A 23934-nucleotide genomic window follows, 5' to 3' on the forward strand; every position below is an offset into this window, starting at 1 on the left:
AAGTAGGCTACATATTGACATACTTCATCCAGTAAATGCAAACTTGGACCTCCAGGAGATGATACTGGAGTGAAAGAACGACACTAATGACTCTGATCATTTCAGTCAAAAGACGACGGTCAATAATATGCAGCAGAAAATGTCATCAAGCGTTGCTTTACAAATGCAGCAGTGTTTAAAGGAAATATTAGAGCAGTGCCAGGAATCGTGCCAGCCGATTGGCCAAACGTACATTGACTCATTTAAAGCGGTCAGCATCGTGTTAACGCCTTTAAAGGACCTTTAAAGCTGTTCTTTTCAGATAAATAAGGACATTCCAACATTTCTATTTCAGTGTTTTTATACTCTGTATGCATGTGGTCCATGCTGTTGCCTTCTAGGATAAAAGTGCAGGTACAACTGGTTTCATAAGCAGATAATGCACTTTGTACAGCCTTCACGTGGCTCATACTACAAAGAACAAAGATTAAATGAAATGACTGGTGTGTTACCACGTTTGATCCAGGTTCTGAAAGTAATACATTGTGAGGACGATCACATTTTGCATGGGTGTGCTTTGATTTTACTCAAGCCCACTTGGTACCAACGAGTCTTTCTTACTTTTCCGAGGGGAGTCGGAGAAGCTGAAGGAAGCTCAGAGTTTAGAGTCAGGCGGATGGCAGCGGGCATTCTTTCAATAAGAGTGTAATGAATGCAAAAGTGGTTTTTTTGATATTACTCCGCTTCTCAGCCGCTAAAGGGATTAGGAGCCTGATGAAGGCTGGGGTGTTGGTGATAAGAGTCAAAAACAAGAAGAAGTGAGTCATACGCTCTGATCCTTTCACCACAGTCCTCACCAGCAGATTTTTAGCATCCTCCTCTGCGTGACACAGACATCCCCCTCGGAGGCATAAGGAGCTTAGATGATGCAGCATTTTTTTTCCTCCCTCCTACAAGAAAAACTTGAAGGAGACTTGCACTAATAGCAAGCTGGCTGCTTCTTGTTGACTTGTCAAGCATTTAACATGAAGAATCTGCCTAAGGAGAAAGAAATCACTGTACCACAGTGAATGCTAACCAAATTAGTTTATCAACTATTTTCACTACAGAATAATTAAGAAATCATATGCTATTTGGTTTTCCTCATTCCACTGTTATAAGTGAATGGATGTTTTTATTAAACATGACAAATCTGAACCAAAAGCCCAACATTAAGACTGCTCTAAGTGCTTGGTCGAAGAGGAGTTGAACTTAATACAGTCATCTTAAGGACTCGGTTCTGGGTGTGAGCACAGACGGCCGACACACCTGATGTTTAAGCCTTCTGTTTAAGAGGGCCATCCAATCAAACAATGGGGCAGTGGCCTTATAGTGAAGAGAGTTAAAGCAACTCAAGTAAAGACCAAATATAAAAGTAGGTCAAAATAAGTATACTGTATTCCATATATATATATATATATATGGTTGAAAAATTATGATCACAGTTGCATGTTGTGGTTAAAACAGGTCAGGCTGTAATTTTATATGTTAACTATTTAATCATGACTTAGCATTACAAAAGAGTACAAGCACGCACTTATTTTCTTGAGGTTAGAAAAACCTACATGTATGCTGCTTCACCTCCACGCAATGCACGATTTAACCTTTCATCGTTTGTTGTATTTATATCTCTGCTCTTTCCTTTGCTCTGGAAATCAGAGGGAAGAGATTACAGAAAATCCCGTCTTTCAGGTGAGAAAGTGGGATTAAAAAGCAGGCTCAGAGTACAAGGTGTGAAAAATGCTCACAGTGTTTGGTGTGAAGCAGGATGTTGAAGATGCACTGTGTGCAGTTTCATTATCCGATTAAAAGCAGCATTATACGTTAAAAATGAACTGCTGGCTTTGCATTGGTTTACTGTGAGAGCTTCTAGGAGGTAGCGTGTCCATGTGTTATTCTTGTTCATATACTGACACCTAATGGCCATCGAGAGTACAGCAAAGCATGTGGAATAACAGTGCACTGAACAGTTTCTCCATTCAAAATCACTGGGTAACTGATTCCCACCAACATTACATTCCCATACAATTCCTATTTTTGTTCAATGTGGAATTCCAGAAAACAAGAAAATCTTGTGATCTCATATTTCATCCCAAATAAGTCAAATCCACTTTGAATAAAAGTTTAATTCACAAAAATACATTGACCAGTATAATGAAAATGTACTAAAATGTACTTTAATAATCCATAAAAGCTGGAACATTATTGACAGAAAAACACAAGAAGCATTATTAGAGTTGGTTTAGTATAATATATTTCAGCTTCGAGAGACATAGAAATCAATCCTTATTTTTCCCCATATTTCTTCTATAAAAGACCCATTTTTTCTGAAGCATTGTTATGCAAAAAGAAAAATGGCATTAGAATATATTATGGGAGCTATGAAATCCCGGTGACTGAGTATAAAATTAAGTCACATCAGAGAGAGATATCTGCAGAAGAGAAGTCCATGAACAAGAGGGCAAACAAAGAAAAAAATGTAATAAAAAAAATAATAATACATATCATAGACCTCGATCTACCATCACTGACATGACAGGCATGGAGAATAGGTGTATGGCTATAAAAAAAAAAAAATTCTCACTTTTCCACTTTGATTTCACTTGAAAACATCTACACGTAATAACTGATGCTTTATTCATGCTCGTTTTTGAAGAATATTTATAATCATACAACTAAAGAGGTCAACTTCCATGTCTTTCAAATACAATATTGAAAAAGATGAAAAATACTGAATCCAAGTTCTAACTTTGTTTTCCTTCTTAAATGCTGTTATTTCTTTATGTTAAGCTGTCAAAAAATAAAAATAAGGGGCTGGCCATGTAGGCAGCTCGTGGACTTTTTTTTGTTTTTTTTTTTAACTTTCAGAGGCTTTGCTGCATTTTAATCAGAACATCGTCAGTTTGTGGTGCTGTTGTTGGTGCAGAGGTGGACGCTTCCCGTTCAGCGTTCACACTCAAACTGAGACAGAGGAAGGTCCTCGGAGGCGAGAGACCAGAGTCTACTCTCTCTTACTGTCTTTCTCTTTTCATTCTCTCTGGTGTAGATCATCCTCATCTTTGATAGGAGCAGTTCAGTCAGCTGATTCACCGTTTATGGCTGATGGAGGAAGGGTAGGGTCAGGGCTGTTGGAATGCTGGCACGTTCCAATCAGGGCAACAGTTCTTCATTACAGCATTTCTGCAAGACAGCACACTGTCAGTCCTTCCATAGCCAACTCAAATCACCCTCTGAAAGAAAATTAAGGCGGCAGTGCCCTCTACTGGCTGCTGAGCAGCATTGCAAGTGTTGCAATTTCATTAGAAAAAAAATACACGGGCATATAGCATATATTATACCACTTTAAAGTAAAAGCATTAATGATTACAAGAATGATGTGTATAAACCTGGGATTTTAAGGCTTAAAAATAAAATTAAAAACTTATAACCTGCTTTTTGGACCCTTAATACAAAGTTTTTCATTCTTAAACTTCTTAGCGCTTTTCTTACATCTTAACCAGACCTTGGAAAAGAGATCAAATGTCTAACACAAAGCCTCAGGGGAAAATCACACCTCAGAGCAGAAAGTGAAGCCAGCAGTCCAACAGGGAGCACAGAGAAGTACTCCTGCACTATGTTCCTCAGAGGCACTTTCAGTGCCAAAGGCTTTAGGAAGCCGAGTGATCAGCATTTTGTGGCTTCTCTCAGCTGAGCAAAACTTCAATCAGTCCGTGTGCCAAAAGTCATGTGATGAGGTCTGCCGAGTTTCTGCTTGGGATGTTTAAACACTGCTCAGGTGCCATCTTTCCATTAACAGTCTGAGCTCTTAGCTCATGCTCGCCCTGTGCTTAAGTGTAGCTGCTGCAATTAAATGAACGTCTGTCTGGGCGAACACCGAGAGCCGCTGGTGTTCAACTCACAAACACCAAAATGAGAACAGAACACAAATAACATAATAGGAGTATATGCATGATGCTACAAGTGCAACTAGCAGGCTCGTGATTCATTTGCAGGCCAAGCTACCTTTCAGAGAGGCAGTGACAATAAGTTGGTAATGAGCGCAATAACAGATGCCCTGCAGTAACCATTCTTATTTCAAGTGTTCATGCGGTCTACTCTCATGTTGCTATAATCACATTCTGGCTACAGCAAATCTTGTTTTTCTTATTAGTCTTACAGTTAGCTTTCATAACTTCCATATGTTGTTGCTCGGTTTCTGATGAAGTATTCATTAACAGACCTCTTCAGACACATAGTAGAGCTCCTTCAAGAATATTAATGATAGCTTTATTTCATTAAGGTGTTTGGAATCTAGGGCCATGCAAGCTAACAGCTCCCTAAATATATCCCTCTCCCAGTGAATACAGTGACAGATAAAACCAGAGACTCAAAGTTCATGAGCTCATCAGGTCAACATGCTGGAAGCCACAAACTGACATGTCCCATTAACTCTCTGCGTCCCGTCTGTGCCTGGCACTGTATCCCCTCTCTCCCTCTCGCAGCGTATGAGCTGGTGGGCTGTGAGCAGTGGAACAGCGAGGTTGAAATCCCGTTAGTGCTGGTTCATTGGGCTGGCCGGCGTGAGAGTCGGGTAGGGTGGAGGTGGGGGGTGCTGGGAGTGCTGACGCCACCCTGGGGCATGCTAACAGAGGCCCCCGCTCTCACACACTGGAGCTCTAACTGACCAACACAGATGGGTTCAGAGGAGGAACGCAGTGGGTGGTTCAGCGACCCTGCTGTCTGGGCTGGCTACAATGGCACTGTCTGTTTCACTAATCCAGTTTTATCTGCAAAATCAAAGTTTTATTCCTCCACCCTGGAAATTAAAAGTAACTGAAGACGTAAGATCTCTCTGTTGGCTGTGTGAACCTGTCAGGTCTGGCAACACTGGGGTTTTGTTCTGACAACAGAGCTCAAAATACCAGCTAACAGATTGTAAGAGCTTCTAAAAGCGACTGCACTCTAACCAAAATACTGGAGGGAGGAAGAAAAAAAAAAAAAAAAGTTGTGCAAACTGTCGCTTGTTCAGCTACACCCTTTTTAATTTCAAACAACAAAGAGGCCATATGAGCTCCATTTTGCTCTTTTAATGACATTTGATTGTTTTCACAATATCATTCACCAATTAACAGCGAATAAACTGTTTAAGCTTTTTATTCTTGCTCACAATTAGATTCGTTTTTTGCTCCAATCCTTATGGCAAAATATCCCATAGGCTTGTCAGTCCTTTATTATTTATCTGTAGGCTCTATGGATGTGTACTCCTTATTTGTGGGTTCAGTATACTTATAAAAAAAAAAAAAAAAAAAAAAACATAGCCAACTACTGATCTGGAAACATTAAAGCAGACTCGGGAGAAGTAGTTCATGTTTGGAGATTATATTAAAGTCAGCTGTTTATTATTGCGGAAATGCAATGCCACTTTATTACTGACAGGGAAATGTATTGACCGACTGTGAAGAACTTATTTGTCTACTTAGGAAAAAAAAAAAAAGCACAGATCCCTAAAAAAAATGTTAAGGGTCAGAGTCCTGCTCAAGGACACATCAGCTTCACTGACACCCAGGCTTTAGTCCTAAAACCCACTCATGTTCCATCCTGCAGCCCTTCGATCACCAGCAGATTTAGTCCCCGAGCCCAAACCAAACGCTGGCAAATATTTGGGCATTTACTGCTTCAAAAATAGGCTCCTGTGCTGTCGGCAAACACAGACCAAACAGCTCATGCAGAGTGTTACATCATTTGCAAATTCACAAAAGCTAACAGTTACATCTCCTTTGTACAGCGTCTGATCCAGATTCAACCTTTCACACAGCTACTTCAGCAAACAGGTTTAGCCTTTGACAGAAGGTCAAATGACACATCATGCAAACTAGTTTGTTTGAAGCATTCTGAACAGTTTACGCTTCACTACCTTCAAAGTTTGGAAACAATGAGGCCCAATTCAGTAATCTCCATGTGAGGGTGGCTGCACATCCTAAGTTCTTACAAGATTTCCTCAACTGAATAGATTGAGTTTCACCTGAAGGAAACGTTCTACATAAGTAGTGGAAACTTTTGAAACTGGTGAGAGGTGGGTTAAATGGGCACAGTTCCATCGGGACATAATGAAAATTTTGACTTATTTTAGGTTACTGAAGATGTATGCCTGCAATATGACAAAAAGGATGGCTGCTCTCTGACCGCAGTTTTACTTAATTAGTAGTTTTTGCAGATTCTGATTAACAATGAAGCAAAAGCAAGTAGCTAACAGCTTACTCAATGTGCTGGCCATCTATTAAAATCTCATATAAGATTTATACAACTGTAGAAGAAACAAGGAAACATGTCATTAGTGTTTACAGAAAATGCTTTGCAGCTCCAATCTGCTCTCATGTTGCAGTCCAGACTTTGACGAATTGACTTTAATTATTGCCTGCGGTCGTTCTAAAATTAACAGACAAGATTGTCTGTTTGGAAGGAGTCACAGAAATAAGCACTTAGCGTGACAGTTTTCAGACTTCCTCATTACCACTGTTAAAAGGAGGCTGGAGTGCCGCGGCGGGAGAGGTCCTCGCGTTTCTCCTCATGACCCAGCAGTATACCTGTGGCAGCCGCTGGCTGCAGTGCTGTTTTGAAAGTTGTGGAAGTGGAGTGGGTAGGGTTGAGCTGCCGTTTCTTTTGATCACCAGTTTTCTCCAGTTAAGGAGGTCAGACTCTTTATTTTTGACTTTGTTTTGGTAAGGTCAGGGGTGCAGGATTTGTGTTGATTTGTTTTTGTTTATTATTTTGGCCTCGGCTCACCCTGAAGTGTTGACACTCCCGTTTTGTTGTCCGTCTTTACCACTTTATAAATAAATCACATTATAAAGAACGGATTTGTTTCCTGTGGCTGCTTGGGTCATTGGGGGGCAGGTGCCTCACTCATGTTATTGCCTGGCCCTAGACGGGTCGTAACACCACTCAACATGGGTTGTTTTGTTTTTTTTAAATCCTGTGAAAAAGATTTCAAAAGAAGCAGCTCTTCGTCTGGGAAACAACATGCTGACAGATCAGGATTTCCCAGACGTCACGAGCTGCTGCAGCTTGCTGAGGTCTGAAATTTATCTCCAGTTATCGCAGACTGACTCATTCATATTACAGGAATGAAGATTTAAAAAGCATTTCACAGGTCTGAAGGGTAATTCACGGATGCTTTCATTTCTAGACATTCACGGGGCCTATGCGTCATCAGTATCAATGAAATAATATTCACTGAATGACGAGTGAAGTTGTTTGTAGACTGTAAGAGAGCTAACGACAGATCAGTGTTGTGTATCTGCTGTTAGGTTGAAAAGTTCCTCTTCAGACCGTTTTAAACCAAGAACCTCTCTTGTAACCAGTTAAATGAATCACAGGGAGCCAGGTCAGGCATTACCTCATGTTGCTTGCTAATACACACACTATAATTGTGTAATCTATTGTCTCTACTTAAACCCTCAGTTATACCTCCAGCTACTTGGAGGGGGGGCTCCATCTCTAAACTGCATGTTTTGAGTTTATACAGGTACAATAACCACTGTGAACAGTTTATTTAGACTATAAAGTTAAAGTTGTTTCGACTTACCCGCACGCAAACAAACCCACATGACTAAAACGACAACTGATGTATGCAGTACCATCGGAGACAGCAGGAAGATCAAAGCCATTACATAACAATTAATCTGACAGCTTGTCTATGAATCATGAAGTTGTGAAGATGCCGGCTGCATGGGTATTTAACACTAATGTGTTTTGAAACTGTAGACACAAACACACACACACACACACACACACACACACACCTGGCTCAGAGCTGCTGCAGGGGCTGAAGGGAGAAAGGTCTTTAAAGCAGAACGCAGTTGGATTTCTTTTTTGCCTTCTTCTTTTCCACTGGCGTTTTCCTATTTATCTGTCTGACCAAGTCATAGAAGATCTAAGAGAGAGAGAGAGAGAGAGAGAGACAACACAGATAAAATGTTAATAAAGCTCTAAACCTTATACCTTTAAGTACCCACACATAGCCTCGTCACTAAATGGATTTGTGTGACAGTTTGCAGACAGAAGGTTTAACAGGATGTAGCCCAGAGAATGAAGTATAATCCATCTGAGCTCATTATTACCTACATGTCAGAGAAACCTTAATTATGTGTCTTAAATAAATACAATTCTACTGATGATTGCAGTACACACATCCAACTGTGACTGAGATGGAAAACAAACTGAAAATATATAGAGTTGCATTTTTGGAGGGGACGTTTGTACTCACATCAAGGACGTTGATCTTTGACTTAGCAGAGGACTCTAAAAAGGCACAGTGGTTCCACTGTCTGGCCAGGTTCTGGCCCTGCTCCTTCCCCACCACACGCTCATCCTCCAGGTCGCACTTGTTCCCTACAAGGATCATCGGCACCTGAGGACAGGTAAGAGCAAGCAGGTTCTGTTTGTGCCCACATGATTTATCCCCCATTGTCTGGTCACATATTCCTTGTTCATGCATTTTTAAAATTTATTTTAATGTAAAACTTAACATTTTATTCAGAAAAACTGTTCAGATTCCTCTAAATCCATTTGTCCTTACAACCTAGACTCCACTCTGTATGTCAGCAGGCTGTTTTAGGATTTAATATAAATCCTACAATTTGTATTATTCACAGCTGAGGCTGTAGTCCAGGTTCACATCCAACACAGATAAATTAGAAGTATACAGGATACACGTATACAGCTTGAATCACAAGACCGTACATAATGAGCCATGAATCAAAGTCTCCTCATGAAGGAGAAGAACCTTCCTTTTACTTTGTATAACTTCTTCGTTCATACCTTTTTGCCATTTTTCCCCCTACAGAGAGGAAATTAGATATAGGAGAAAAGCAAACGTGTTTCCTATAAACACGTTTGCATTAAAAGGCTTCAGTAACTTTTCTTTTAGACTTTAAATACAAAATTTTAATACAAAAACTTTACTTTTTGTAAACTTAACCATAAACCTTTAAATGCCATCTTGCAGGGAGAAAAGGACCCTTCTTTGGGAGGTGCAGCTGGGAATGTTAGAAAACAAACATTATCAAGATTGTTTTAATCCATTTGTCACCCTTTAACTCTACCTCAGGGAACGGTTAACAGTATAAAGGCCCAGGCTTTTTTATTGAACACACCAGCCACACACACACATATAAACAAAGGGGTTAAATCTCTTGGAGTGAAAGGTAGTGAAAAAGCAATATCTGCAAACAAATGTACAACCCAAGTAAAAGACTGAAGAGATGAGTATTAACAGTCAATGAGTGTGCTTTTCTCTGAGGCCTGAATTGGAGGGTCACAAAGATGATCAATAAAAAAACGATCTCCTTCCCGGTGGGAAAGTAAAGAAAATCATTTAGGTTACACAACTGTGTCCAGAGAGATTAAAGAATCAATAGGAACTGACGAGGAAGGTGGTTTATTTTTAACTTTTGTTTCTTTAAAAGGGAAATAAATTAAAAGCAAAGCTGAGGGGACAGTCACTGAGATTAAGTGCAGCCAGTTTTGGAACCTCCTAAAACCAGCAATGCTGCTTCTTTTGTTCTCTCAAATGTTTTAATAACCAAAGGTCCCCTCAAAAAGAAAAGAAAACAGAAAAAAAAAAAAGAAAGCCTGAGGAGGACAGTATTCTGGGCAAAACTTCAGCCTCAACTGTCAAAGTAGGCAGAGCTGGGCAGTCAGGGTGTCGGGATGAGTCTCATCCTGCCTGCTGTTTCCTGCCCGGCTATCTAGGGAGAATGCTGGCCCGGAGGAAGTTATGACAGCCCCGCCCAACCGGGATAACATCGCTTTCCTTCCTGAATATTTTCAAATGTTTCAGCTGGATTCCATGCTCCAGCTGCTCTCTGGAATTATATGACACAGAGAGGTCTGTGTGTGGATGTGTTCATTCAGCCTGGGCTGCATTTCCACATTGAAACTTGGCTTAATAAACGAATCACTGTAAAACTGTATGATGTTAGAAAACGTCTCAGATGTGAGGAAGACTTTAAGATGTTGTCACAGGGTTCGTTCACGGGATATCTGCGTTTGTGATACAGCTTAGGAATCAACTGATGGAAAAATTCTGCATGCAACAAAAGAGGCGCCAATAATATATCAGCCAGGAAAGTCTATTTGTGGCGCCAAATAAATTTATGCATGGGAAATCCTGCCTTCACTCTCTTCTGAGGACCTACAAATGCCCCCCAGACATGTCTTGTGGATGTGGAAAAGCTACATATTTTTAAGAAAAATACCAGTATCCTGACATGTGCTCACTTGTCCATACTCTTTCCCCCCCAGTAAGTCTTCTTTTCAGAGGTTGCTGTTGGAGCACTACCGTCAGGCTTCTTGAGACAAAGTAAGATATAGGGTGAGTATTTTGTGCCCTTTCTATGGGGCAGACGACAGGAAACTGAGATGTTTAGATTAACCCCACAGAAGTTGGTGGTTGATGTTTGATATCTAAACAAATCCTCAAGCTGAACTGCTGAATGACACTTCTCCCACGGGTCCCGGGAGAACCAGTGGTATGCCCTCCTAACATAAACTCTTGAGTCAAGCTGGGATAAAAAGAATGGTGAGATGGCTGAAAGGATGGAGGTATGCAGGGAAAAAGGAAAAAAAAATGTTCAGCGTCAGCAGAACACAAGGCAGCATTAGCCTACTTGAAGAATCCACACAACCCACAGAATCTGTTCAGACTTTATTAACATGCTACAGACAGGTCGTATCCCGCCCACAATGGCACGCCGAAGATTGGATTGTGGGTAACAGTGAACAGGCGGGTACAGAACGACAAAAATGAATGGAGTTAGTTCTTTAAAATGGAGCAGTGAGTCACAAGCATTGGAGTCAGGCATTACTACCATCCTAGTCACACGGGCAGAGACTGAGGTGGCCCGGAAAAGTCATAAGACCTCTCTTACATAAGAAGTGTGAAAGGAAATGAAGGAAGTGAGCTTTTAATTCACTAGTGTCTGCTCACTTACTTTATTTTTGCCACTAATGGCTCTTCTAAAGAGATGGAATTTGACCCTACTGTGTTCAATGAATGTACAACCATTAAAAGCCCTTTTAATTGAGCCTGGTGATATTAGGTGCATCTGTACATTATACCCGCTTTGCAGTAAATGGTGCATGTCAGAGCTGAGAATAAGAACAGCTGTAGCAGCATCAACGGTTTCTGCTTTAGCTCTGCAGTCACTTGAAAGATTTCTCAAACTAAGAAATCTGCCTTCTTGGAAGAAAAAGGGAAAACATGCCCAGCATTTCCTTTGGTCATGCATTCTTGCAAGGGGCAAAAAAGGATAAACAGATATCATGGCTATCAAAGGTAAGGGCACAAATGACCAGTGGACTGATAGCTGGCAGAGTGGCCATAATAGCCAGATAAGCTGAACTGTTTAAACTAAAAGATGTTTTCAAAGGGAACAGATTTCCAGAAGAAAAGAAACATCAACTCTTTCCTTGCGTGTCGAGAAGCCACTGGTCCTGCAATCCATCTGTTAGCCTGAGGCTAACCTCAGCTCCCAAACCATGGAGAGCCTAATGAAGAACCACAGTCTCACAACCCAGTTTTTGATGAGCTGAGGCTCTCCTTGCACTTCATGCCTGACAGTCCAATCACCCACATAGAGTGCCAGACCACATCAACACCACAAGGCTGGCCATCAAACAGAGGGGGGGAAGAATGCAACAGAAGCTGAAAAGGCCAGTTCAAATAAAAGCAGCACAATAATTGCACAAATATAGAGTAAGGGGAGCAAGAAAAAGAGAAAAGAGAGGTATTCTGCTCCAGGCTATTGAGAGGCTTTGCAGATGGCTGACGGGGAACAGAGAGACGTAAGGAAGCAAAACCAAGAGGGTGGGTTATGGTAACATTCATTCCCTCAAGAGATCACCAAAAAAGGGCATCTTAGATCCTGCTGACGCACTATCGACTCGACCAGAGAGGGGATAGAGGGCTTACTCGCTCCAGCAGTCCCACAATTTAGCAGATATATAGAAAACTGGAAATGTGCTGGTGACAAACAACAAGCTTGGAAAATAAGGAGATGACACATGCTCTTATTTGCAGCGTCGATGTGAGGCAGGCCTGATGGAGAAAACCACACAGTATACAGAAAAATCCCCGTGAGCACGAGTGCTCGGTGTCTACAACAAACACTGATGAAACCGCAGGGACATACCCACACAACGTTAATATTAATCAGTGCTCAGTTATGCAGAGTACACAAGTTTGCCACTGTTTATACTCTATAAACATAACACCGTGACACTGATTGTGTTATGTTCAGATAATACAAATCTGCAATTAATTGCATAACACAGAGTGATTATAGTGTTGAATGGTATCTATAGCAACAGTCTGATCAGGCCCCTGAAAAATGTAGGCGGCTGAGCCCACGGACACAGGGCGTTTAGGTCTAACTGTACTCGTTGCCACTACTCTGCTTTCCACAGCCTACGTGATTAAAGAAAATTTTAGCCACAAACTGATAAAATTATAAAACGCTTGTACGCTTATGCCAGTATACTTACATCCTCTGTGTCCTTTACTCGTAGAATCTGTTCTCTCAGGTCTTGGAGGTCGTTGAAGGTGGACTGTGCTGTGATGGAGTATACCAGGGCAAAGCCTTGGCCATTCTTCATGTACAAGTCCCTCATAGCTGTGAACTGTTCCTACACAAGGGGGGGGGGGGGAAAAGATGGAGAGACTATGAGCGCTGTCCTAAAGCTTCCAACTTTTACTTATTGTTTTCTCTTTTTTTACTCTTTTATTCGCTGCACCAGTTTGACGATTACATTGCATATCTGTGACAAGATTACAAACTTTGCTGGATGATTAAGTCTAAATAATCATTAAATCATTTGTCAAGCATAGATGTGTTGGCTCTAGATTGTCCCTTTTGTTTTGACTGGTCCATTTGTCAGAATTGAAACAGAAAAAAAAAAAGAAAATAAGCAATTTCAGGCCAGTGTACGTCGATGAAACTGAACACCATTTTATTATCAACTGAATAATCACAGTGGATTGGTTGAAATCCCAGTGGATAAAGAAACAGTATTGTGCAGGATTACAATTCTTGGATGTCTGTCAGGTTTTTCAGCAAAGACACACACACACAGTGCAATGCAACGTGGTCTGTTACCGACAAACGCACACTTAAAACAGTTTCTGCACATCTCTAGGATAAGAGATGATGTGTTTCTCAGTCGCCAGTTCCCACACAGACAAATGTTTCAGAAATGTTCTTGCACGAGGACACCAGTGGGGGGGCAGAATAAGACTAATGTTAGATTGGTGTACAAAATATTCTAAAACAATCATAGATACACCATAAAAAGGCATCACAGTGTCAGCTCATAACTGGATGTCATTTCAGCTACTAAAGATCTCATTGCCCAATGTATCTGTGAAATACAACTTGTTTTAATGTTTCACAGTGTGGGAGACCGTCACACCTTGTATCAAATATCATTTATGAATATGTAAAAACTGCAGGCGAGGAAAAAGATTTCTGGTGCCAGGAGTCTGTTTCTTTTCTCCCAGATTGAGCCCGAGTAGCGTTGACTAATAGCATCTGAGCAGGTCACGGTCGAATGCAGGTAAACAGTGTGTGCAGAGAGAATCGACTGCTTTCTGACTACAATTTAGCTTTAAATAAATAAGGCTGTTTTCCCTAGAGGCCAAATTACCAAACACTACCTAACGCATTGTCCGATCTGAAACGCCTCTAGATTTACTAAAATATATATTCAGGAGTGCATATGCCCAGCAAAGCTGAGCATTTGAAGATTTCAGTGGCAGTGAGTTTACTTACTGTGCCGGCTGTGTCAAGAATTTCAAGCATACATTGCTGTCCATCTACCTCCACTTGCTGTAAGAAAACATGTAAGAGCATCTTTAATTTCAGGTCACTGAGCAAACAAAATTCATAGGTTATATTCATAGGTCATACACTGAAGACTGAAAGAGACAGCTAACACTGAGGGGAAAACATGAAAGCAACCACACCAGTAGTATGAAGTCACAGGAAAATATAAAGAATGAAAACTAGGAATGAGAGGGTAACAGAGTAGAAGCAGTTGAATGAGAAAATTTCCGAGCACAATAATATGTGAACCTGAGGAGCAGCTGGTAACAATCAGCTCATTTCAAGCCAGCACTCTGCCTCTCACGGGACACTCACCTTTCTGTATGAGTCTTCTATTGTAGGGTCATATTTTTCCACAAAGATTCCTTGTACAAACTGAACTGTCTGTAAGGGGAGACACACAGAAAGCCAACATCAAACTGCTGGAGTAGCGCATGCAGCCAAAGTGCCATATCATCTAACACTTTGTCCACCTACGATCATCACAACTAGACAGGAATGAGGATGTTCATGAAGCCCAGCTGTGACCAAAAGCACAACATAATTATTCTACTGGCACACTTCTAAATCTGCATTTGTTTGAACTTTTTTATTTATCAAAAAATATTCAGTTAGAATAGTAAAATGTAGAAAATACAAGGGCTGATCCCCAGTTTAGGATTTGTACTTGTTTAATCATTGCTGTGAACCCAGAAGATGCAGAGAGTTAAGAGCTTTCAGTGCAAGAAAAATTGAGTGGCGCAAAAAAAATAAAATAGAGTGGCCAAATCAACACTTTGCTACTTGAATGTAAAAAACAAAAAACGGCCTGCACATTCACATAAAACAATAGTGGAAGACAGGATCCTTTTCATGGTAAACAATCCTTTTCTTCACTTGGCTGGATGTACTAAAACTCTTCTAGATGTCTATTATCCAAGTCTACCACAATGAGAAGACTTCAAGACAGCAAACAGAGGGCAAACAAGGTAAAAACAATTTAGCCTCAAAAATGTTGAATATAGTATCCAGTAGTTTAGGCCAGATTAGACCTAGAAATGCAGAGGTGCCAGTTCAGTGTGGAAACAGCATTTTTTAGACCAATGAAATTAATCACTCAGTAAGAGAATAATGTGAAGAAATAAATATGGAGAAGGCTTGGAATGAGGCACACATCTCCATCTGTAAAAACATGCTGATGTCAATAGGACTACATTAGGATGTGTAGCTTCCAATAGCACTCACCATTTACCAGTGATATGACAAAAGACAGAGGCAGCTAACTCTGAAGCATATAGGAATATACTGTCAGCTCAGATCATTGACAGGCCAGTGTTTCAGAGTACAGATGGCCAGAAATCTTAACCACACTGCAAAACCAACCCAGAAGTTTTGGAGGTTGAAAAAACAAAACAAAAACACAGAAATATTCTCCAATGGTCAAGGTAATCAGCTGATCTCAATCAAGAAAGGAATTTACATGAAGACAAAACTAAAGGCAGAAAGCCCCACAAACAAGCAACTACAGTCAGCTGCACCAAAGGCCTGGCAAAGCATCACAAAGAAGGAAAGCCATCTGTGGTGATGTGCATGGCTTCCAGACTTGGGCAGTATTAAAAAAATGAACATTTTATATATAATTATATTAGTTTTTCCAAGTACATGTTAGGCCTGTGCATAAAAATGGTTATAATGCCAATGTTTCTGATCTTCAATCAGCATATCAGTTGCTTTATTTCAAATCTCATATGGTACATAGAGCCTAAATTATGATAAATGTGTCACTCTCCAAATAAACAGCAATGTCCAATTTTGGATTGTGTTAAAAGTTCTGTGCTGAGCGGCAGATTTACATTAGTGGGGTAGACCAAGTTCACCTGATAACATCTTAATCCTGCCTGTTTGAGGGATTAATCTGACACCTGGTTGAAATTAGCTGAGCAAAGCATACGACACATTTCACAGGCATCTGAGGTCTCCTGACAATAAAATACATCACTGCTCTGGTTCTGTTCTCTATCAACCTTAAGAAAAGTAAAAAAAACAGATTACGATGTCTATACATGTAAACACAGATGAGCTTAGGACTGGCACTCTTTGAACATTTCAAAAACCCTAACAATAAAACCATTATATGCATTATATGTATACAGGCAGCTAGTTTCGATAACACAGGCCTTGGAGATAGATTAAACCCTTGTCAGCAAACAAGCATGTTCTCAATAAATCCTTTAGGAAAAAATTTAAACAGTCAAAAGACAGTTTCATCTGTGCTCTATAAACCTCCATAATTAAAAATGTTTCACCGCATGCTTTCCTTCAAAAGCTAGCAAAGCCTCTTGCTGTTTTATTGACAATTATCTACAAAGTCTTTAGGGAACACATGGCAGGAGTAATAGAGGCAGCAGATGCAGGAAGAGGATTGGAAGGCCATACTCACCAAAGCAGACTTGCCCACACCTCCAGAGCCTAACACCACTAGCTTGTATTCACGCATGGCGGGATTGCTTCACTGGACAGCCCAACAGTCTGCACTGGACAAACAGGGAAAAATAAAAATTGGACAAACAAAATGAGCAAAGGTGTGAAAAAACAGTGGGGAAAAAGCAAAAAAGAAATCTCTTTTCAGGCAAATCAAAGGGATTTTTTTCCTGTCTGGTCTTTGAGTTTTTCCCACTCCAGAAAGAAAGGATTCTAGTCATTCCTGGAGGATATAGAGGAGAAGCAGGACAACAATGGAGGGAACACCCATAAGTGGAGCTGCTTCAGGGTGGAGGAGGTGAAGAGTATGTGACCCCCTCTCTAACAAAAACCAGCTGTGATGTGTATGTGTAGGGGGGAACTGAAGGAGAGAGGAGATGATACATTGATCTGGCAGATATTCCTCGTAATGACACAATCATTTGGCTTTCACACACAAAACACACCCTGCTTACAGATTTGTTAGTCACTGAGTCAATTTTTGGTTTTATAAAACAGCAATATGGTGGCGGTCTCCTTCGCTTATGACAGAAAACAGCTGAGGGAAGTGGAAAATGTGATGGAAGGAAATTGTGAAGTAAAAATATCCCTTTAAGAAACAAGGAGGTTACGAATCACTGGCACACACTGTGGCGTAAAGTCAGATTGGGTAGCCAACTGGGTCACTACAAGCTGGGCTACAGACTCAGAAGGGGTTTAGATGTAGCTAAGCAATGTGGGGATTTCTGATTCCTTATCTACTGATCTAACTTCATATCAAGCAGTGTCTCAGGGTTTTTCCTGGCTCAGAACAGGCCTGTGATGAGTGTCTACGCACAGCAATAAGAATAAACTCTGTGTACTTTAAAAGCAATCAGTCTGGTACCTTATTTGGCTGAAATCTTTGTTTCTTCTCAACATTTTATACACAAACATGTCTATTATAGTTGAGGAAATTAAACCCCCATTAACAAAGCTGGTTTAGAAAAAACAATATTTTAAATAGGAGGAGATTTTCCAGTAATTGTCAAAGCTGCAGTCAAAAAAAGACATTCAACTTGAAATATAAACAATATTCTAAATTACTGATACAACCACAAAATGTGGTAGGGATGTATTTAGAGAACGCTAAAACATTTTAATATCGGTTTTCTTCAAAGACACGGCAGCTGACTGCCAGCTTATGTTTTAATGAACCAAGCGCTTTTGGATCAAGGGCTAAAAAGTGCCGCTTGTTGACATCAAGGCTGTAACGAAAAAAATAAATAAAAATCAGATAGTAGCGCATGCTGAAATTAGGTCCCAAGGACAACTATATAGCCTCGATTAATCATCAACTCTTTTGCAAACATCAAAAGCCCAATCATCAGCTACTCTGGAAGCAGATGATCCTCTTCTGCACTGCTTTTTTTAAAATAGCACACGCTAAACAAACTCTCAGGGGGAGTGGTCAAAGGATGAAGGACCTCCAGCTTCAATCACAAGCAGGGACCATGTGGGACATGAAGGCCAGAGTGTGCATAATTCATATTCTCTAATCCTCTGCACTCAAAGAGAAGTTCTCCTTGCATGATTAAGGGAGAGGAGCCAATGGGCGGTGAAGAAAAAGAACAGGGATGCACGAGTGCTATCCAAACGTGCGCCCCTGTACGCTCATGTAAACATTCAAGCACAAAGTCAAGTGCATGCAGTGTGTCACATATACAATGTGGTACAGACAATGTCACACTAAGATTTAGGCTACACTTCACTTGTCAGCTATGTGCACATCACAATTCCACTGTGAATGCTGTGGACTGACCCTTGCTAAGACGGATGACGTCAGGGGCTCGCTCTGTGACAGAGGCAGTCAGATTATTATGTGCCAGCTTCAAAGGTCATTATGGAGGATGAGTGTTCCTCCAAAAAAGTGCAGTCAAATTCCAGCTCCCATCTTTACCATTTCAAACCTCAGTTTGCAGCCTGTGCATATGAAGCAATTGTTTCTAAGGGTCCATTCCTCGCATGTGTCAACAAATAAAGTAACTACATGTTTTTAAAAAGGTGTAGAAAGGTTTAAAAAGACAGTTTTCTTTATTTGGACAGGCTGCCTAGCAAGGATATTTAACATGTTATTATCAGCACCGGGTAGGATACGAAAATGTTAGGAGGAATGCACCTACAAACTGTCTGCCAACAAAAATTAAGATGACAATAGGAAAGAAAGCACCACAAACTACCAGGCAGATTAACTACTGTACAAAAAAAAAAAAAAAAAAAAAAAGTGTGCAAAGCCGAATATGACAACAAAACAAGGTCTGTGTGGATCACCCTCAAAAAAAAAAAAAAAAAAAAAAAGATAAACCAGAATAAGAGCCAGTCCAGACTTATTTCGAAGGATCAGTTACTAGTAACTAGCCATCCTTGGCCCTTCTTGTCTCAAGTCTCACTAATCCCTGGCTCGGTAAACAGGTTGATGTTCAATATCATTCATCTGCCTTTCCAAAGAGAAGCTCTTTCCACAATCAGAAACTCCAAAAAACTCCAACTCTGCCTTTATGAATTGCAGCTGGTGACAGCAGTCCTTTTTCTGCTCTTTAGAGGTGCTGTAAGCTGGAGGGACCCCTAACAAGAAGGGGGACAACACGACCAAGAGCCACTACACCAAGAACTCCAAGGCTGCACAGCAGAACAAGGACTGCTGGTTGAGACAAAAGTCAAATTAGAAAGTAAAAGCACAAAAAAAAGAATCCAAATCTGTCATGTACATCTGGAGTTTTCAGCACTGTAAGAATTACTTCTGACGTTAGCAGAGAGATTCCTCATTTCACAAGAGATGGAGATGTCGCCAAAATTTTGTTTCCTCTAAGAGTTTGCTGTTCAGCAAGTTAAAAATAATCTTTTCATTTACTGGACTAGTTTAGCATTAGTTCCGATCTCATATCCCCTTTTTCACACAAATGTGATGCTATTTTCAGAACAAAATGGAAATTAAGCCCTACAATCCGTGTTTCAGGGTTTTTCACAGTCTCTCTGATACTGGAAAGAAGTTAAGTTTAAAGTTACTGACATTTAAAGGAGTTTTGTAATCACCTACCTAACTGTAAGCAAATCTGACAGGGTATGGTTTCCCTTATTGCAATTATGGGTGCTTACCACAGCATATAAACAAATATATATTTAAAAAGAAAAAAAAAGTCACAGGCCATCATGTGCTGGAAATAAAAGTAACTGAACTGCCAATAAGTACTGAGACCACACCCAACTTCTAAAAAAATTATTTTACATAATTTCAAATTAATAAAAATAATACAGAACAGAGGCATGCAGCTGAGAATGAAATGCAACCTCATGGGCCTCTCTTACTAAATATTATATAGGTCAAACCATAACCGTCAAACCTAACCTTCATTTTGATCTTAGTCAGACCAGGGATTTCCCCCTCGTATACAATATTGCAGTGTCCCATCAAAAGGTTTTCTCCATTATTCAATGCCATACTGATAAAATTATTTTTCAACATTTCAATTTACTCTATCTTGAAATAATGGCCACAAATAAAAGACACCTCATTTTTCTAGCCAGGGGAAAACCGTGTACACACCTGTAAAGTTGTGTGGCTATTTCTTGTACAGTTGTGATACTGTCACACTGACAAATCCTGTCCTGAACACCAGGCAAAGAACCTAAAACCGTTTTGTTGGTAGTTCCCCCTACATGACCTGTCACTGGGAGCACATTTCTTTAGCATTATGACTCGCGCACAGAGATTCGCACAGTGAAAACAGTACCAGACAAACTACTGCAGCTGCTAAACATAGGTGACAGTCACCCAGCCGGCACTTTCTCACCAATTAGCACTGTTGGCAGCACTGATATATTTTTTTGTTTCAGTTCCTACCTTCAGGCAGGAGCTTCACAACCATCCATGCATGCACAAACAAACAAGCTGAAACACAGCTTTTACCCGTGACATTGATGAACACAGCCTGTCAATAACATATCAATAATCTTAGTGTAAAGTAATGTATGTGCCGCATTTTTTATTTATTCAATAATTTTACAGTTGTGTTGCTACTTATGCACGTGCACCATCAGTAGTTGTCCTTTTGTTGCACTTGTGCCAAAATAAATATAAAAAGGTCTTAAATCTCAAATCTTATTGCTTTCCCAAATTTTCATATGGCAGTCTATGTATGAAAACAATGAGTCAAAGTGCTGGTGAACTAACACGGAAGCTCAAATACAAATGAAGAGCAAAAAACCACTAAAAAAAAAAAAAAAAAGAAGTAAATACTGCTACTAATAAAGTATTGAGAAACAGACCAAATTTCTTAGCTCAGAGTGTCTTAATTGATGCTAGAATCACTGGACTTGGTGCCATCTTTCACACCCCAAATGAACATATTGATTACAGCTCAAAGAGACTCTGCTTCATGTTTAATTTGCCAGCAACACAATTTTTGTTTCTTTTTGAGTTTTCCTTGAACTTGCAGCTACCTGCAGCCTGTTCTGCAAAAAGGTACTAAAGTGAGTGAAAAGAATACTCTCGTTCTGACACCTTGCCTGCATGATATCAGGGAAACTACACACAGCACAAGCCTGCAAACACAGTCACAATACCCGCAAAAATACACATAGGGCCATTTAAGGACATCAGCTTTTAAAACCAAACCAGTCTCTTTCCACTGCCCTCAACTACACACTGTCATTCCCAAGAAAACAAACACACCACTGCTGTTAATCTGCTTTCGTAGTAACCCCAGCAAATAAGGAGCGGGAGAAGGCCACATGCCACAGAAAACATGCTCCTCTATGACATCACTGCATCACTCACCCTCTACAGCCAAAGGTATGTATCCATCTAAGGCTGGGAATTGGATTAGGTGGCGCCGGTAGCAAGAGCATGCAACGAATGCAAGTCTGGATAAACTGCAAAACTTAATTTAGTGAACAGGAGGCTGTTCAGCTAAAGTACAACCTCCCAGGATCCACAATTTCCTGGTCTACTGAGATTAATCCAACAGCAACGAAGCTGTCACACAAACTGACTCAGCAGGATGGGATGACTGACAGCTGCCCTCCGTATCCTCCACCCAGTGCGGATGGTGAACATGCACACATCCGCTGGTTACGCTAGCAGCACAATACCAACTCTTGTGGGTTTTCGCTTGCTTGACAAACTACATGTTGATGAGCTACGCTGTCAAAAAAAAAAAAAAAAAACCTACTTGTGGTTTAGGGTGAGATAACAGTTGCTCCAACAGTTTCTGCTAATAGGTGTTTTTATGTGTTCAAAAGTGCTTGCTCCTATGTTACCTCGACTAAAAACCGCAGTTCACTACACATAAGAAAGAAAAAAGAAGAAAAAAAAAAAGTACTAACTTTAGAGGCTGCTGACAAAAAATATCTACAAACATTCCTTTGATCTTAGTTTAGTTGGGTCTAAGTTTGTCTTTACATGAAATTTCACCTGTAACAGATTTTCAAGTCCTGCTGTATAAGTAGCTTGGCAATTAATTGTAACTAATTAATTTGAAGTGTATCAACTTAAACTTGTCTGTAATTTCCTGCAATTACTACCAAATTACAAACCTCGCTAGGAAATTAGGAATTTACAAGCTTGTAAAATAAACGCTTACCACCAGAGTTACAATAAAGGGGAATTCCATGTTTTCACAGGTAACTAGAGTAAAATACTTTCTGAAGAAATTGTTTTGTGTTATCAATTAAACTAACTTCATTCAAGAAATAAAGACAGGTGTCAAAGAGTTTTTAGCTGCACTCGCCGATCACTCTTCTCTTACAAAAACATGAACTAACATAAAATAACCCAATAATCCAATAATCAAGTTATACAACTCTCTTTTTTTTCTTATCTCCTACAACCTTAAATGCCCCCATGAGTCAGAGCTAAACTGCAGCCAGGCACACAAACTCTGTGACTTAATTATGACAAAGACCCGTAACTGACAAGCCTTGTCAGCTGAATGCATCTGTGTTACTGGGGCCCTGACCTGTAACCACATCCTCTTTCCTAAGCGCAAAAAGGCTTCATGCTGATAGGATGGAAAAGGAGTAGCTACCTACTAAAATAACCTCTTCCAGTCTCTGTTCCTGTTCAAGAATCCTGACAGCAGGCTGGCTTGCTTACTAAGAGGGAGGGTAGGGGTTATTGGCATAGATGGCATCTTTAAAGTCAGGTTCGGGGAAGTGTGTAATTTCAACAAAGAAAAAGTGAAATAAAGTACCCTTGAGGCAGTGAGCCTCTTTGTAAAAAGGGCCGATTAACTGGGAAAGTGACCTGCTGTGTGTTTACAGTTTCAAGGATGGGGCACACACCTTTCCTGCTTCACATCTCTCCCCCTGAAGCAGAAATAATATGCGATAGGCTGTCACGAAGCTTGGAGTCAGACAAGAGAAAGTAATTTGAGCTCTTTGGTTATCTCACTGTGAATCTACCTAATTTGCTTAAGGCAGCGGCATATGCTTATCACTTCAGGTCATGCCAAGTCCCTGCAATCTGTGGCTCGGACTAAACCACACAGCACAACACTGTCGATGTGTGATTATTACAACATGAGCTCCAGCAACATTAATCAAATTCTGGTCAAATCATAAGCCCGCTTACAGATAAACCCTTAAAATGGCATAATCTATAATCCACGCGAGTGAGGCCGGCATGTGTCCGCAAGCAGTCTAGTTTCAAACCAGCAACTAGCCTAAGTCCCGTTATCAAGCTTGTTAGCAAAATGCCGCTAACTAGCTAGCTTTAACTGCCTGCTGCGGGCCGCCGACACTTCACAAACCGCTAGCCGCGGCTCGTTAGCAAGCGAGCTAACTAGCCGACACATTCCCGACCTCTGCGCACTATCAAAACACAACCACCCTGTCAGAAGCCCGCCTCAAACAACCCTACCTTACTATTCCCGACCAAACCAGACGTGGCAAGCACTAAATCAAGCCACACTGCAGTGTATTTTCTCGGGAAAGCCACAGCTAACGTTACCTGCCCTTCCGTCTGGCCTTGACTAAAATGGGAGTGCACACTCCGGTATGTATTTGCGGGCAATTCCTCTCCTTTATTCGGCGAAAAAACACACACGCATACACACACAGACACACACGGCGTGTGATGATGAATTCGCTAATGGCCACGCAAGCGTCGGCGCTACGTAGTCCCGTGCAAATGACTTATTATTCGACCGCATTCAGCACGTAGTAAAGTTTGGCTTTCTGCACTTACCGTATCTTGCTCGCTGTCTCCTCGCCGCTCCGCAAGTGTCAGTTTGCCTCGGGCCCGTGCGCGCAGCAGACGTCACTCCCCGCTGATTCTCATTTTTCTTAAAAGGGCATGACACATCGGCCGCGCGCCCCGCGTCATTTGCATGATAACGGACTGCACAGTAACGCTAAGTACTAACACACTCACGTAACCTGGATTCATGCATTATAACTGTTTTATAGCAAATAACCTTTGTTGTACAATTAAGCAGTGCTCAAAGTCAAGCACTTTCTGGTTGTGAGTTATGTGAAAAATGCAAACAAATGTAAAAAAACAAAACATAAAAAACAAAGTTTGTGTACAAAATAATTTCTTTTCACTAAGATTATAAATTGTGTGAGATAAAGTCTA

The 23934-nt window shown here is 40.6% G+C and overlaps 1 protein-coding gene across 4 annotated transcripts; it reads right to left on the reverse strand.

The window, feature by feature from the left end:
• Window positions 1–2124: 2124 nt before the first annotated feature.
• Window positions 2125–23628, reverse strand: LOC146710264 (ras-related protein Rap-1A-like). 4 transcript variants are annotated; one of them, XM_085457626.1, is made up of 8 exons: window positions 23545–23628; window positions 16300–16388; window positions 14196–14264; window positions 13827–13883; window positions 12544–12684; window positions 8264–8407; window positions 7800–7930; window positions 2125–3198 (listed from the first exon to the last, which is right to left on the reverse strand). In XM_085457626.1, the coding sequence occupies exons 2-7, from the start codon at window positions 16354–16356 to the stop codon at window positions 7841–7843; spliced, it is 558 nt and encodes a 185-aa protein (XP_085313752.1). In that variant the 5' UTR covers window positions 16357–16388; window positions 23545–23628; the 3' UTR covers window positions 2125–3198; window positions 7800–7840. The 4 variants fall into 4 exon arrangements, with proteins under 4 accessions (XP_085313752.1, XP_085313753.1, XP_085313756.1 ...); XM_085457627.1 differs by having other exon boundaries at window positions 16300–16393; window positions 23545–23623; XM_085457630.1 differs by lacking the exon at window positions 23545–23628 and adding an exon at window positions 23308–23508.
• Window positions 23629–23934: the final 306 nt, after the last annotated feature.

The sequence above is a fragment of the Copadichromis virginalis genome, linkage group LG5, assembly GCF_057382275.1.
Source record: "Copadichromis virginalis isolate Kocher_CV1m ecotype Utaka linkage group LG5, C_Virginalis_male_GT1.1, whole genome shotgun sequence".
Classification (NCBI taxonomy): domain Eukaryota; kingdom Metazoa; phylum Chordata; class Actinopteri; order Cichliformes; family Cichlidae; genus Copadichromis; species Copadichromis virginalis.

Excerpts from the sequence above, each read along its gene's own strand:
- LOC146710264 (XM_085457626.1), bottom strand. The coding sequence starts at position 16,356 with ATGCGTGAATACAAGCTAGTGGTGTTAGGCTCTGGAGGTGTGGGCAAG. Across the intron at positions 13,884-14,195 it reads TAGAAGACTCATACAGAAAG|CAAGTGGAGGTAGATGGACA; the intron begins GTGAGTGTCCCG and ends GTTTTCTTACAG. Across the intron at positions 12,685-13,826 it reads TTCTTGACACAGCCGGCACA|GAACAGTTCACAGCTATGAG; the intron begins GTAAGTAAACTC and ends CCCCTTGTGTAG.